Below are 14,258 nucleotides of genomic sequence, written 5' to 3'. Positions count from 1 at the left end.
TTTAGGAGTCTAAACTGATTAAAGGACATCCATCACATTTTGGTTAGTCTTTATCCATATTTCTTCTTATCTGTGTCCACAAAGTCTTAATTTTAGTGCTGTTTTCTTCTGTACTTAGGGGGGGGGATAAAATTAGAGAGCAACTTGTTCACACAGCTGTGGCATGTTAAAGTTTATTTATTTATTTACAGTTGTTAATGTTATTGGGGGAATTTCCTTTCTTTTAAGTATATGATAAAACTGGTAATAATCATCACAATAATAGAACATCTGGATATTGAATGCTACTCTGCTGCACTGCAAACACAGAAATTTCTTTAATATTTATCCTCTGATGCTGCTACTCCATTAAATTAGGTTGTCTGGTCTTAGACCATTAGCACCATTGTGCCTTCCACTCAGCCAGGCTGTTTCTTTAGATATGAAAAAATGTCTTCTCTATAAAGCCAAGTATAAAATTAGGGTAGATACCGGTTCAGATAGTCAGGCAGAGGTGGCTGCAGGAAAGAATTTGATTCTGAAAGATTTTCCTGTTCATGCACAGAGCAAACTGTTATGGATTTGTGAACACTGTCCATCATAATCAGAACTGAGTCCATTTGCAAGAAGAGTCACACAAACAATAAGAAAAATACAATTTCCTTAGAAACAGAGATAGCATTTTCAAAGTTCATATTGTAGTTCTGTTTAACGTGGATAGGTAGTCATAGACTTGGTATCACATTGTGTAATGACATTGCATTTGGATTATATTTATGTTTTTATGACAGATTTTCACCAAGATAAATTTGCAGTAGGCTATGGAAGAGGACTTATGAATTTCCTCATATCAGATTGTGTCTCGTAGTTATATGAGTGTATTATATTAGATAGGTTCCTTTAACTCATGTTTAACCCCTCAGCCCCTGTGTTCTCAGAACTGCTTCTTGTGAATCCTGTGGCCCTCCTAAGATCACAAATGCTGCTCTGATACTGATTTAGAGGATCAGAGCATTTCCTTTTTCCCTTTTCTTTTTGTGAACACTGAACCATACACAGTGGCCAGGTATATATTATTTTACTTCTTATGTGCCATGGGAAGTACAGCCATATCAGTGAAACTTCTGTTTCACTTTGCAGATTTTGTAGTAGCCCTCTGTAGTCATCAAGAGTACAGAATAAAGGTAGTCCTTGGCATTTCCCATTCATCCTGGCCCTGTCACTGCCTAGGTCAGAGACCTGTCACAAAAGACAGATCCTTGTAGCACACAAAATCATGCTTCCTTTTGATGGAAAATAGGGTGCATGGTAAGTGGGTTGATATTTATCTATAGTTCGCCACAACATGAAAAGAGGATCTGGGAAAAGCATGCAGTTAGATCCAGGAAGTACATCTAAGTCCTTCGGTTTAAAATTCACTTTTTGAACCCCGAATCCGTAGAAAAGTAAGTGCATATGATCTGTAGCAAAAATAAGACAAAGCATCCCCAACTTGTCTATAGACTAGAATTGTATTTGTTCTCAGTCCACCTTTAGCCTTCCTGGAAAAGACTATGGCACAAGGAGTGGCCAGCCTTGAGAGCCACCTCCATGCATCTCTGTGAAAAGCTCTGGCTTTCCAGGTGGGCTGCAGATCAATTGTAGAGAGAATGAAATAATGGCAAAGCATCCACTCTTTGGAGAATTCTCCTATGTATGAATCCTGTTACAGTGTGGGGATTACTGCAACACGCGTATCAATCAATGAGCCCCGTGGAAAGGCAATCTCTCAGGAGGGATTGTTGGTGGGTGTTTCCGAGATGTTTCTTTCCCAGCCATGGCCGGGCTCTGCCCAGGAGCCCTCACAGCCCCGGCCCGAGGGCCCTTCCCGCGCAGGGAGCACAGAACAGCCAATGGGAGCGAGGCTGAGCAGGGGCTGGGGAAACCCCGCGGCTCCCCTCAGGGCCCCTCCCCAGGGCCGCATCATGGCGGGGGAGAGGGCCCCAACAGAATCCCATCCAGAAAGGCTGAATTTTTCATGTAAAACATTCCAGCCCTGTGAAGTTTCCAGCTATGAATCATTTTGTCTTGAGTTTGAGCAACTTTTTTCTCAAGCTCCTGAAGCTTTTTCTCCAACCAAGGTGACGGGTTCTCTTTCCTCTATTTCACGGGCAGTAACGAATCTTGCCCCCTTTCCTATATGACGGCACTATTACTTTTGAGGCTGTGTGCTCCCAGACATCATTTTTCAGTCTGTGGGATGGATGGCATAAGAGGCTGCAGAAAGAAGAAAGGAGATGGGAGGGCAGGAAGAAGGGGCCCTTTAGGGCTTCCTGCAGGCAGCCCCAGGCAGGTGATGAGGAAGCAACAAGCCAGAAAACCCCTGGAAGTGCCCAAAATATCTTCCAGAAGGGACGGGCAGAGATGGCTGCCCCTCAGGAGGTTGCTGTTAGCCCCAGAGGGACCCATTTTGTTGATTAAATGTTGCCATCACAGCCCTTGTCACGCTCATTGTCTTTGACCAACTACAGTTAGTGAATTACACTTGCTAACTGCCTGTCCACACCCCTGGCTATGGGGCCAGTGTATCCCAAATGTCTGTTTTACACAAGCAGTAGTTAGCCTGTAAGAACATATAACAGACATAGCTCCGATTTTTTTCTTTTTCAAAAGCCATTCCAAACTTTTGCTGCCAGTGGCCTTGTTCTGCAGGCTTCAGGGAGTAAATCTTGTCATTGGATCTTGGGGTATCTCAACTGATTTTTTTTTGACAAAATTTCCATTTCCATCCTCCTCTGAAGGACCCTATTTCTTTTTACAGTTCCATCACTTTTTTCCGCAATCTCTCCAGCAGGTCGGAACAAGCAGTACATTGTTAATTGCTAGGACTTGATTTCAAGCAGTAGTGTGGGGAAAAGAAATGGCTTGCAACTATTACATTGTACAGTGAAATCCCTTGGGTTCTGGTCTCTTCCTTAGCTTACAGAATCGAGATAAAAATTTCCAGAGCATTCCAGAGTGTAAAGTTGCTGCCCATCTATGTGCCAAGACAGACAGAGCACACGGAACTCACTACAACTTTGAATCATGCTAATACCTGTATGAAACAAGCATTTGCTGTTTACATAATCTTCAGTGAAGATTTCCAAGATCTTTCCTTCACTGGAAGTCATGTCTTTACCTGGACTGAAGTGGATAAACAGAGTCTTGTATTGATGTTGTATTTAACAGGTAAAATCACAAACATCATGCCAATGATTCAGTGTGGTCTAAGGATAAGTGTTTGTTGCAGAATCAGGTGTTTGTTGGTTTGGGGTTTTTTCTCTAATTCTTAGATTAATTTTGAGCTGGTTGATCACTTGTGTTTAAAGACTGGATCGCTTTTGGGCAGGTATTTACCCTGATTAGCCACTTCATTACTAAATTAAAAGTTTTGGGTTCTCTGAGTGTGCGAACCCTTGTCAAGTTACATGGTAAGTTATACATCCCCTTTACACGTTAAAGTCCCTGAAAGTTGCACATCTAACATAGAATAGAAATTAGCTATTCATGACATACTGAATGGTTGTGAACCGTCCATAAAGAAGTATGAAAACTCCCTTGGATGAGTAGAAGTTCTCTATTCCCTTACAAATCTGATTATTAACTTGTTACACTTTTTTTTTGCTCACATACCTGGTATTTTTCAATTGAAGTAAGCTTAGCCACAAAAAAAAAAAAAAAATAATCACTTAAGCAAGTAGGCTTTCTGTCAGAAGAAAATAGGTATTTTCTGAAATGCCTTAAAAAGTATGTCTAAAATCCGCTAACATGTTCAAAGTGAAGTTACAACATTTCAAGTAATTGGGAGAAGTCTTATGGTTAAAGTAATTAGATGGTATATTAATTATAGTCTCTATCCATAAGATTACATGTACGTTTTATCCTACTATTTCAATTTAAATACATGCTCCTCACGGCCTCAAATTTTGGTAACAGACTGTAGAACAAATAAATACTTCCTCTTACTGAAGTTTCTCAAATTATTTCCACCATTTGAAGTGCAAGCTAACTGCAGTTATTTTTTATATTGATCATTGTTGCCTTCTTCCTGTTCCTTCCCTTAACAGAATCATTAGGTTGCTTCTGTGTGTTTTTCAATCTGGTTTTCTCAGCCATCTCCTTGAATTCCTACTGGGGGAATAGTGATCCACCTGCTGCCCTGCGCTAACGTGATTTGTTACACATGGCTGAAGTTAACTCAGCATGTTTTATATAAAACTCTTTGTTATATACAAAAAGTACGTACATACTGCTCAGAAGAGGTTAAAAGTCCAACAGAACCTAAGTGAAGCCTATTCCTCTCCAATTATGTCTCTTCTGTGAACTAGATTTCCTTCTGAACAGGCTGGAAGCACCCTTTGAATAACACGTACCTGCTCTAATATCACTGCATGGTATCATAAACATCTATGGTGCCCTGTGGGTGTCACAGTTGGACTGTTAAGCACATGCCAAGGACATTCCTGCTCAGTTTGGAGACAAGTCCTGCTCTAGGGGAGTAAAGCTAGCCTTAAGGCACCACATAAAATATTACAGATTACTGGCTTGTCAAGTAACCAATGACAGGGAATAAATGTTCCTCTTCCTGATGCCTTAGGTTTTAACTCCTATATTTTTCAAATGCTGTACTGCCTAGTGTGTAACTCTGAAGTTTTGTGTAGCCTGTTAGCTGCTGTTCTCTCATGCTGGTTAGACATTACAAACCCTTTCTAGGTTAGCTCTTCAAGGACACCGGGCCCCAAATGTGTAAACTAAAAGCCTCTGAAGAGGGGAAAACTTGGGGTAATTACATCATAAACTGAGGTTATAACTGGAAAATTAACCCTGATACACAGATGATATGCAAATGATATGCAAACTTATAAAAGTGTGAAGAACCTGTGATCCAGGGTCCATCTTGGGTGTAGCCTTTTGACTGCCCAGGGTGTACCTTTGAAGGCCCTTCAAATAAATACCTACTTTGATTCTCTTATTCTTGTCTAGTCTCTGTGTTTAGGTGGCCACCTCAGGCATCATTCCAAGTCATCCTCTCACGTTAAAGGCATCATCCAAGGCCTGTCTAGAAAAGCAGCACTCAGTTTATGCACAGAAATTGATGTGTCTGGTCTCCACAACAGAGCAGCTGGTCTGCAGTGGTAATTCCCAGGGACCATAATTCTCAGGGATCTCTGCGAGACTCAGGAACTGTCAGCAGCTGCCAGGAGATTAACAGGGGACTTCTGCACAGACTGTTTCTCCTTATGGACTTTCAAAGTGAATTTCATGTATGACTACATTACAGCTACCTGGAAGCAGACATTGAGCTCAGCAGCAGTGAAGCAGTTGAACCATGCTCGAAGTTGACAGGCCTTAAAGAAAAAGTTAATTCCTATTTTCTTCTACCCACAGGTCTACCCACGGATAGCGCCGGCATTTTGGCACTACCTGCGGGTAGAAGTGAGTAGCGGGTATTTGAATACTCCCACATCTTTATTTTACAGCTTGGTAGTGTTTACTGACCTCCTAGTTTGTCCATTGTGCCAAAGTAATGAGCTGCCATTCTAGTTGCCATTCTTCTGTGAATGTAGTCTTGTACTAATTCCATGTTGGTTTGACTGCGCTTGGGTTGGTTACTAACCCAAGTCACAAAAACATGTCTGTATGCAAGGGTAAAGACAAAAAACCTGAAATCTAAAAGTCAAGGCCATATCATACATTCTGACTGTAGCACAGAGCCAAAGTACAGAAACCCATACCTGCACCTCCTTTTATAAACACATTTTACATTCATGAGAAGAATATGGAGCTTCAGGTCTGTTATATCATTTTTGCAAAGTTTGTTCAACTCAACTTGATATCATTTCTTCCCTCTTTTGTCCCTCAGGAGCATGAGCAGCTCAGCTATTCCTCCACAAGGTCCAAGGCTCCAAGTGTTATCATCACAGGTCTCAAGCCAGCCACCAAGTATATATTTCATATCAGAGTCAGGACGGCAGCAGGATACAGCGGCTATAGCCAGAAGTTTGAATTTGAAACTGGAGATGAAAGTAAGTTTTACTGAAGGAAAAAAAAATAAATAAATACAAGAGAAGTAGCATCTATTTCTAAACCAGTGAGACAGTGGGAGTTTGAATGGCTGAACTGATACCATTTGCTTATCACAAAATGACCACTGCTATGTGATAAAAAACAAGCCTCAGACTCACAGTTCTGGATTTACAACAACATGTAGAAATGTTAGCCCAATGCTGCAGCTGAAGGAATGTTCTCCTCCATAAAATTTCCTTATGGATCCCTTCCAACCTGAGATACTCTAGGATTCTGTGATCCTTTCTTTCCTTTTAGAAGTTCTGCCTCTTGACATCTAGAAATGCCCCTAATTGAGCTTAAGCTTCCCCTAAATCCAGCAGCTTTCTGCACACTCCCAGTGATGGACTTTTCACTCTGTAGTTGTCAGTGCTCCCAGATTCCACAAATAAAAAACTGAAAACTTTTATATGCATTTCCATCAACCAATAAACCTATGAAATTTGGCAGTAAGAAGCAGGAAGCCTTCCTATTCCTGCAAAATATGCAAAAAGGCTTCATGTGTGATGTTCATGCTCTCAACAATTTTATATTTAAGTCATGTGTTGCCCTCTGTGTTCAAAGAACCATAAAAAAAGTATTTACGTATTTGAGAGAAAATTAGTGCAGTAGATACAACACTAAAACACTCATTAATTAAATTACTTTAATTAGCCAATTATGTATACCATGTTTTTCATTAGTGTTTTAGAATTCAGGTTGTTTAAGCTAATGCACAGACTCAAAACTATCTAAGTGCTTCCAAGAGTACCCAGGGATTTGTGTTCCATTTTCATTGCTTCTTAACTTCTGTTTCAAAAATCAATCAGGGATAGATTTCCAAGTGCTTAATGCCTAATTGGACTTTTTAAAATTTTCTGGGTACTTAAGCCAGTTGGTTTGAATAGGAGTTGAGCACTTGGGTGCTTTCAAGAATTTCAGTAGATCTTGTCTGTCTCTTTTGGTGCAAAACATACAAGGCTTAATTCATATAAAAAGAAAATAGTATTTAAACCTCTGTGAGGTTTCACACTGTGAAAATGTCACTTATCCACCTAAATGAGGAAGACGTGGTTCCAGTGACATTTCCCTCGTTGGTACTGAGGGAATCTCCATCCTAGCCCCATTTCTCTTTTTCAGTCCACTGATGCAAGTGGCCCTTGGGCTGCATGGTGAGCTTAATTTTGACATCGTTTTCTAAGTATAACATCAGAGCTGAACCTGATACTGAAATAAACTGGAAAAATAAATCCGTTTACGATGCCATAAACAGACCTTAACACCGTTTACCTCCCAATAATTCTGATTTCTTTTACTTCTAAGTCTAAGCACTTCCTGTCTAAACTAGCACGTTATTTCACACAGATGAATAAATAGAGTACAGCAATGGTTATGTCAGTATTTCCAGATACTGGCTTACATTTACACAGAGAGATTTGGGAGAGTTGTGTTGAGATTTGGGCTGCTTAATTTTATTAGTACCCATAAATGGTAATTGGCCCTTGCTGGTCTGCATCGGTCTTACAAAGCAGTCCTAGTCCAGTTCTGTAGGAATCTCTCTTCATCACTTACTATTCTGGCAGTGTCCAGCTCAGCTGAAAATTTGATTTTTTTAACATACATTCTTCTCAATTATTCTGAAAGATAGCAAATAATATTACGTCAAGGCAGACTATTGCAGCTCCCTCCATCCCTGCTCACTAGAAACAAGTTACTTGGTGAAAATTCCACTTTTGCAATTACTTTTTGTGGACTTTCAGTTAGATTTTAATTAACTCAAAATTAACATTTTAATGAGAAGCCTGGGAAGAATAGAATGTTTTTAAAGTCTGTGTTGTCAACAGAAATTTTATCAACCAACACTTTCATGAAAATAACAAAAAATACTTTAAGTCATGTGTTTGATAAAAATCCTCCTCAGTTGGCATTAGCTTGTAACGTCCTTCAGCTCTCTGCCAATTGTACATGTTACAGAAGAAAAGAATTCCCAGACCAGTTGCAGGTAAACATCCAAGGTTATTCCATTTACCCTGCTTGAATACTGAGAATTTGTTAATAGATAGCAGTAAAGCAAGCAAACAAAAAGGAGAGTTTTTCTTCAATAGACTAATTATAGAAAATTAGTGGTTCATCAGCTGTGAGATGTGTATGTCAATGTCCTGAAACACACTGCCCTTGGCAGGACAGTGTCCTGCCTTCTCTGCTGTGCTGGTGAAACACTACCTGTGTCACTTCAGTTATAAAGGATAAAATAGATACACCATTACCAGGAACACTAAAACATTTTGGTGTGATTGCTAAAGGGGGTGCATGAAGGACAGAGAAGACCAAATCTGCAGCAGCAATGGAAAAACTTAGTTAGCAGTGCTGATGTGTTTTTTGGGAAGCACCCCCACTTAACCACAGACTGAGGCAGCCATGGCTTGGGGAGCTCTGTTATTGAACTCTTCTCCCTGCTGCAAAGACATGCAGGTGGAGCATCCAAAAGAGTAAAAGTTGTATTTTCGTTGTGATAGGAAATGGACTTACCTAGGATAGTCAGAAAAATTCGCTTCAAGGAAGTGGGGAGGGATGAATGGATGCTGACAGGCATTTCTCCCCCTGTTAAAGCTCAGAGGCTGCAGCTGGGAAATGTGAAACCTTTCCAAAGCACAGCAACCACCACTTGTCACTGTGTTTCTTGTTGCCATTTTATTCAGTCTCTGTTTCAGCACTTTTCAGGCAAAACACTTGTAGCAGAGCTGGCAGGTTTTCATACACTCCAGCACACACACAGGTGCCACTGCTGGGGCTATAAATTGGAGCATAAACCTCACTTGTAGTTCCTGCTTTTATCTGTCAGAATTACCAGCTATCTGAGTCACCACAAAAACACTCTGGTCCTTCTAAACAGAGAATAAAATGTGTTCTGACAATAAAAAAACATTTGTCCTGGGGCAGATACACTTTAATCTCTGACTGTTACCCTCTGGTTTTTTTCCCCTCTCTTCTAACTAGCTGGTTTTGGAAGACTTTTTCTGTTTGGTTGGTTTTTTTGGGGGGTGTTTTGTTTTGTTTTTTAATTAATGATTCAAAGCTTTTTTTTTTTTTTTTCCTAGAGTCGTGGGTTTTTTACAATGTTACCTTAGAGGCCCTTCTGTCCAGAGGAATTTGTAAAATATTGAACAATTTACAGCTTTTAGGCAGTTTTCATGGCAATCCAGGGCTTGTTCTAAAACCAAGGATATTTTCCTTGTCAGCCTTCAGATCATTAGGAAAAAATAATCCAAAAGTGAAGTGTTCTGGAAGGGGCCTAAGGGACAAAGTAGCATTTATGCAGTGTGGGATTGTGCTTGGGCTGAACAGAGCCATAAATGTGAGCACGTGATATTTAATCCAAAAGTAATGCAGACTTTGTATACTTTAAATTATTAACATTAAAAACTTAAACATTTCAGAAGTACTAATGGAATGCCTGATAAGGTGTTTTATAAAGTTGAAGACTGTGAAAAAATAATTTGCTGAAGCCCTGATCTTGATGAATCAATAAGTTTAATTTCTTTACCATAGTCTCAGATGGTGATTTTTGTCTATTGCCAGAAAATTCTGCTGAATTTTCACTTTCTTCTCCCTCTTCCCACATCCAAAAAATCTACCTTCAACTTTTCATCCTCAAATCATTCAGCAAGGCTGCCATGACAGAGAAGCCATCCCTAGGACTTTTAGAAATAAACTGAATTACCAATTCAAAATTGAGTTTGTTTGAGTTTTTTTTACAATGTTTTTTTGTTTTGAAAATAGTTAATTGATTTATTTGTTGAAACAACTCAGATGACACATATATTTAGAAACTGCATTGTTGAATCTCTCCCCACCTCTGCCTTGTCCTACTGTTCATTCAATATTAGTCAGCAGTGGATACCAAAGAATGTCTCATTTTAGTCTTTGGTCTCTTTCCTTACTGTGTTTAATATTTGCAGCCATTTGGTCTTCACATTTGATTTTGATCTATCTGATTGCACTACTGTATGTGTCCAGAAAACCCAGAGACTTCACTTCCCTCTGCATTTCCTAAACAAGAGCAATGTCCTTGTTCAGATCTCTAACTGCTTGCACAGGCTGTCCATTTGTCCGCTGGCCAGGAAGTGAATGTTAAGGGAAACACTTGGAAGAAAGCTTTTCAAGTGAATAGACACCAAAAAGTTTTAGATTTGTATGCTAGTGAAAGCACTGTTTTTTCATTCTAAAAGTCCTTTTTAAGATCACCTTTCCTTTGCCTTCTCATTTCCCCTTGGATTGGAGCCCATCAGCTCACTGCATCACAGAACTGCACAGGAACTACGTTTTCATTTGTGAAAACGTAAAGGTTGTCCTAATGAGACTTTGTGTTTTTCTTACCTATTGTTTTTAAGCACTGTTTTTTTACAATGCCTTGTAAATCCACCTGACAGCCTGTTCTGTCTGTTAGAGCTCCAGTGCTCACTGTCCACACTTACCTGTCTTACAGCTACTCACTGTTATCAGTCTAGCTGTCTTTCTGTCACTTTTTGATCTTTCAGTCTGCTGGAGGGTCTACTGCCTGATAGATGCCAAATTGAAGTAATGAAAGGATGGAGCTGAGAGACAGAAGTGAGCTGTCATTAGGGCTTCCAGCTCTTTTACACCAAATACAGAAACTTGTAAAATGTTTTGGAGAAATTTGTTCAAAGAAAAAGAAATAGCAGAGCTGAAAGATTCTCTCTGTCTTTCAGCCTTTTGCACTGTGACTAAAACATCTGCACCATTTCTTCCAGTCTGCCCAGTGAGGAAATGAAGCCTGAGGATATTTCCCTTCAGCCCAGAGAGGAGGGAAAGTGCAGCTCCTCCTCCATGCATTTGGGTGAAGAACCCAGAGAGAAGCTGAGTCTGGACATGGGTGTAAAGAGTGGATTGGAGGGGCAGAACTGACGCCAGGCTGGATGCAGAAGGGATTTCTGGGCGTGGTGTTAAGGAAGCTGGAACAATGCAACCAGAAACTTTAAATATCATTTCAGGCCTATAACATGAGTTAAGCATGAGGAGCAATGGCAGTGAGTTTATCTGGATAATAAGCTCCTGGATGCATGTATGATCCATGCTGCAGTTCTAAAATCAAGTCATAGCTTTGACTAACCGCATCAGTTGCAGTTAAAATGTGGTTGAAGAGTTTTGCCACCCAAACATTATACTGCTGAAACATCTGGGATAAGTCATAAATTCTCCCTTTTCCTTGTTTTAGCTTATTTTTTTAAGTATGTTTGCTGCCTGAATGAACTTACTGAGCAGACAGGTAGAGAGAATGAGACATAGTACCACGCTAAACAGTCAGCCCAGTTAGAGAAGTGCTAAGCTTCCTTAGCTCTGCTCATGATTTATCATAAAGTTGAGGTGTCCTAGACAGTGTAGAGACAACAAAATACTGATTTTAGCTATAGGAATGCTGGCCATGTTGTCCAACAAATGAGATTCTGGAAAAAAATGCTGTGTACTTTGTGATTAAATGCAGCACTCTCATATGTACACACAAAGAGATGAAATGAGGTTGCAGGAACCTGCTTGACTTTGCAACCTGTCATAGTTTTTTAAACTGAGTTTTTCTGTCTTACATAATGAAGAAGTTCTGAGGAGAAACACAGAGTTACATATCAATATGCACAGGAAACATAAGGAAGGAAAACCAGGAAGTGACAAAAAATATTCAAGAACATGCACAACAGAAACAATTAAAGCTCTTAGTATTTACAACTTGAACTTTACCTTAAGAGAAAGCTGGAGAAATGAGAAAAGAGCAGAGAGGTTGACAGACACATAGAATTTAATTTAGAATGGCAAAATTCTGTAAAACTTCTAGGTATGGAGGGTCCCTGATTACTGTCTTCTCACTGGCTAAATAGCTTTTTGTGGAACTTTTTACCTGCATGTGATAAATCTGTGTATGTGCATGCATACTTGTGTGCTTATATATGTGTTGTTCACTGCACTGTGCCTTTAATGATTTTATTGAGGGATCCATTCAAGCAAAAATAAGTATTTCCATCATTTTGCCTTACCTGCCTCTCTGTCAGTTTTTAACAAATCCACATTTTCCAATTATACTTGTCTGTCATTTGACATTCTTATCTGGAAAGTAAATTAAGGTCATCTGGAAGTTTCAGGCTTGAAAGCTCCTTGTAGTGATTTAACTACATGAAAAACAAAACCCTAATGTATTTGAATCTGGCACCTCTGCCAACACAGTAAAATACAAACAAGAGAAACAGTATTACCACTTTTTCAGCTAAAAATCACACTGTTTGCAGGCAGAAAAAACTTAAATCTGTCTGGAATTTCTCCCTTTCATTTATGTGACTTTGGTTCCTGATAGAAAATATATGTTATTAAATTGCTAGGTTGGTTTCTGTTTTAGCTAGAACACCAAAAAATAGCAGCTCCATCCAGCAGAAATGATCAGGACACATCTTCATAGCTGCAGGTACTTCTTTGGACCATGGAGTCAGTCTCTACATTTGCACCATGGAAGTTCCTGGGTTGTTCCCTTGGCAGTGAATGTCTGTTGAAAAAAATCACAGTTAATTTGTCTTTTGACAAATTAATTTTTCTGTTAATTTTGAGCTTGTGTTTTGCTTTCCTCCTGCCGAATTCACTAATTTTGCATAATCTTTTTCCTATTAAAAACAAAAGGAGAGGTGCAGTTTGTCCTCTCATTTCCACTGCAGAGATGGGCAAGACTCCTCTGAACCCTTCTCTGTGTACAATTCAAGCCATGCCTGACTGCAACAATCTTTGCCACATTTAACACAGTTCTCAGTAGTCTGGAAAATGGTATTCAGCATTTGCTTTGGAGAGCTTCTTATTATTTGCATTGTTACTTGTGTGGCATGATATTTGTTATGTTGTATTTTTCCAAATAAACCAGAGCCTGTGGAAGACAACACAGAGCTGGAATCCACTCCTGTAACATCACTACATGTCATTTCTCTATTCAGTCAATATTTGCTCCATCATTTATTGGAAGATGTGTATATTTAACTTGTCTGACCACAGGTACTGAATGCCTTGTAATTTACTGCCTCTGCATGCTTCCATAAAATCATATGGACAGAAACCTAATGGCAGAAATTTAACAAGGTGTTTTTGCTGAAAATTTGATATAAGCTACTGTTGTTTTTATTTGCTTTGCTACTCCTACAAAGCCAGTTTACGCCACGAGTTTTTAAGCCACACACAAATATTATTCAGAAGCCAAATGCTTTTCTTGGAAACAGCATTTTATGAGGCTTTGGATAGCAATGTGTGCATTGCATTGAGCTTCATCAGCTGCAAAGTGAGGGAACATAGCTTGCTGAGCTTTCTAGATAGCAGCCTAGGTGATTTTCCTAAGCTTTAATAACCTGGTGCCTGAAAAAAGCTGAAGATTTTGCTTATTGAACAATTTGCAAGTTCACCAAATCAAAGTTGCTTCCCTGATGTAAAAATTATATTCTTTTCTGCATTTACTCCTGTTTTCAGAAGTAATTGAATAGAATTATTTATTCTCCTTTCAAAACAATGTTTTATTTCCCATGGAAATAAAAAGTAAGAATTGGGTAAATGTCATGTAGTGTAAATGTTCAAGTGTAGCAGAGTTTAACAAATAAAACTTCAGAGTCCCAAGACAGGAGACACAGAAAAAAAATGAGCCTAATTCTTTTTCTGCTCGTGTAGTCTTTGGACAGTGAGGACCACCTGGACCATAAGTAGGTAAACTGTCAATGTAAAGATTTCATATTAATGCACAGTAAAGTAACAAAAAGAGGAAGTGTCCAGCAACTGTATAATTTCAGGTGACCTCTTTTAACTCCTAAACATCCTACAAAAAGCAGAGAGAAAAACAAGAGGCCTAAGACATATTATGGTGAACTGTGTGTATTTTGTGGCAATAGAACTGAGCACCAGCCATGCTGAAGAGTGTGTGAAGCTGCACATTAGGTGTGGGTTTTTTGCTTTGCCTCCTCCTGAATCCAGTTTAGTATCTCTCACATACCCAGCACTGCTGCTGACTTCACTGGGACAGGGGGATGGAGAGAACTTCTGAATTAGATGCATGTTTAAGATAAATAAAGCTAAGGAAGAAAATACAGGTTTGTGTCCAAAATCCTATCATATTCAAACTTTAGTAAATTGCAAGTGTCTGATAGTGACAAATCCTCACTGTATAAACCTGCAAACATCTCCCC

The 14,258-nt window shown here is 39.4% G+C and overlaps 1 protein-coding gene across 11 annotated transcripts in view; it reads left to right on the top strand.

Annotated features, from left to right (window-relative positions):
• The window catches only part of LOC138116373 (ephrin type-A receptor 6), a 320,669-nt gene that overhangs the window by 210,532 nt on the left and 95,879 nt on the right, over positions 1–14,258 (top strand). For 9 of the 11 annotated variants that reach the window (XM_069025664.1, XM_069025696.1, XM_069025678.1 and 6 more), the window contains one exon: positions 5,864–6,026. In XM_069025664.1, the coding sequence (XP_068881765.1) occupies positions 5,864–6,026 (163 nt within the window). Of the gene's footprint in view, positions 1–5,388; positions 5,437–5,863; positions 6,027–10,817; positions 12,965–14,258 lie in introns of those variants that run through there. The other 2 variants (XM_069025715.1, XM_069025705.1) reach the window with 2 other exon arrangements.

The sequence above is a fragment of the Aphelocoma coerulescens genome, chromosome 1 (assembly GCF_041296385.1).
Source record: "Aphelocoma coerulescens isolate FSJ_1873_10779 chromosome 1, UR_Acoe_1.0, whole genome shotgun sequence".
Classification (NCBI taxonomy): Eukaryota; Metazoa; Chordata; class Aves; order Passeriformes; family Corvidae; genus Aphelocoma; species Aphelocoma coerulescens.
This window is presented reverse-complemented; position numbering and strand designations above follow the sequence as displayed.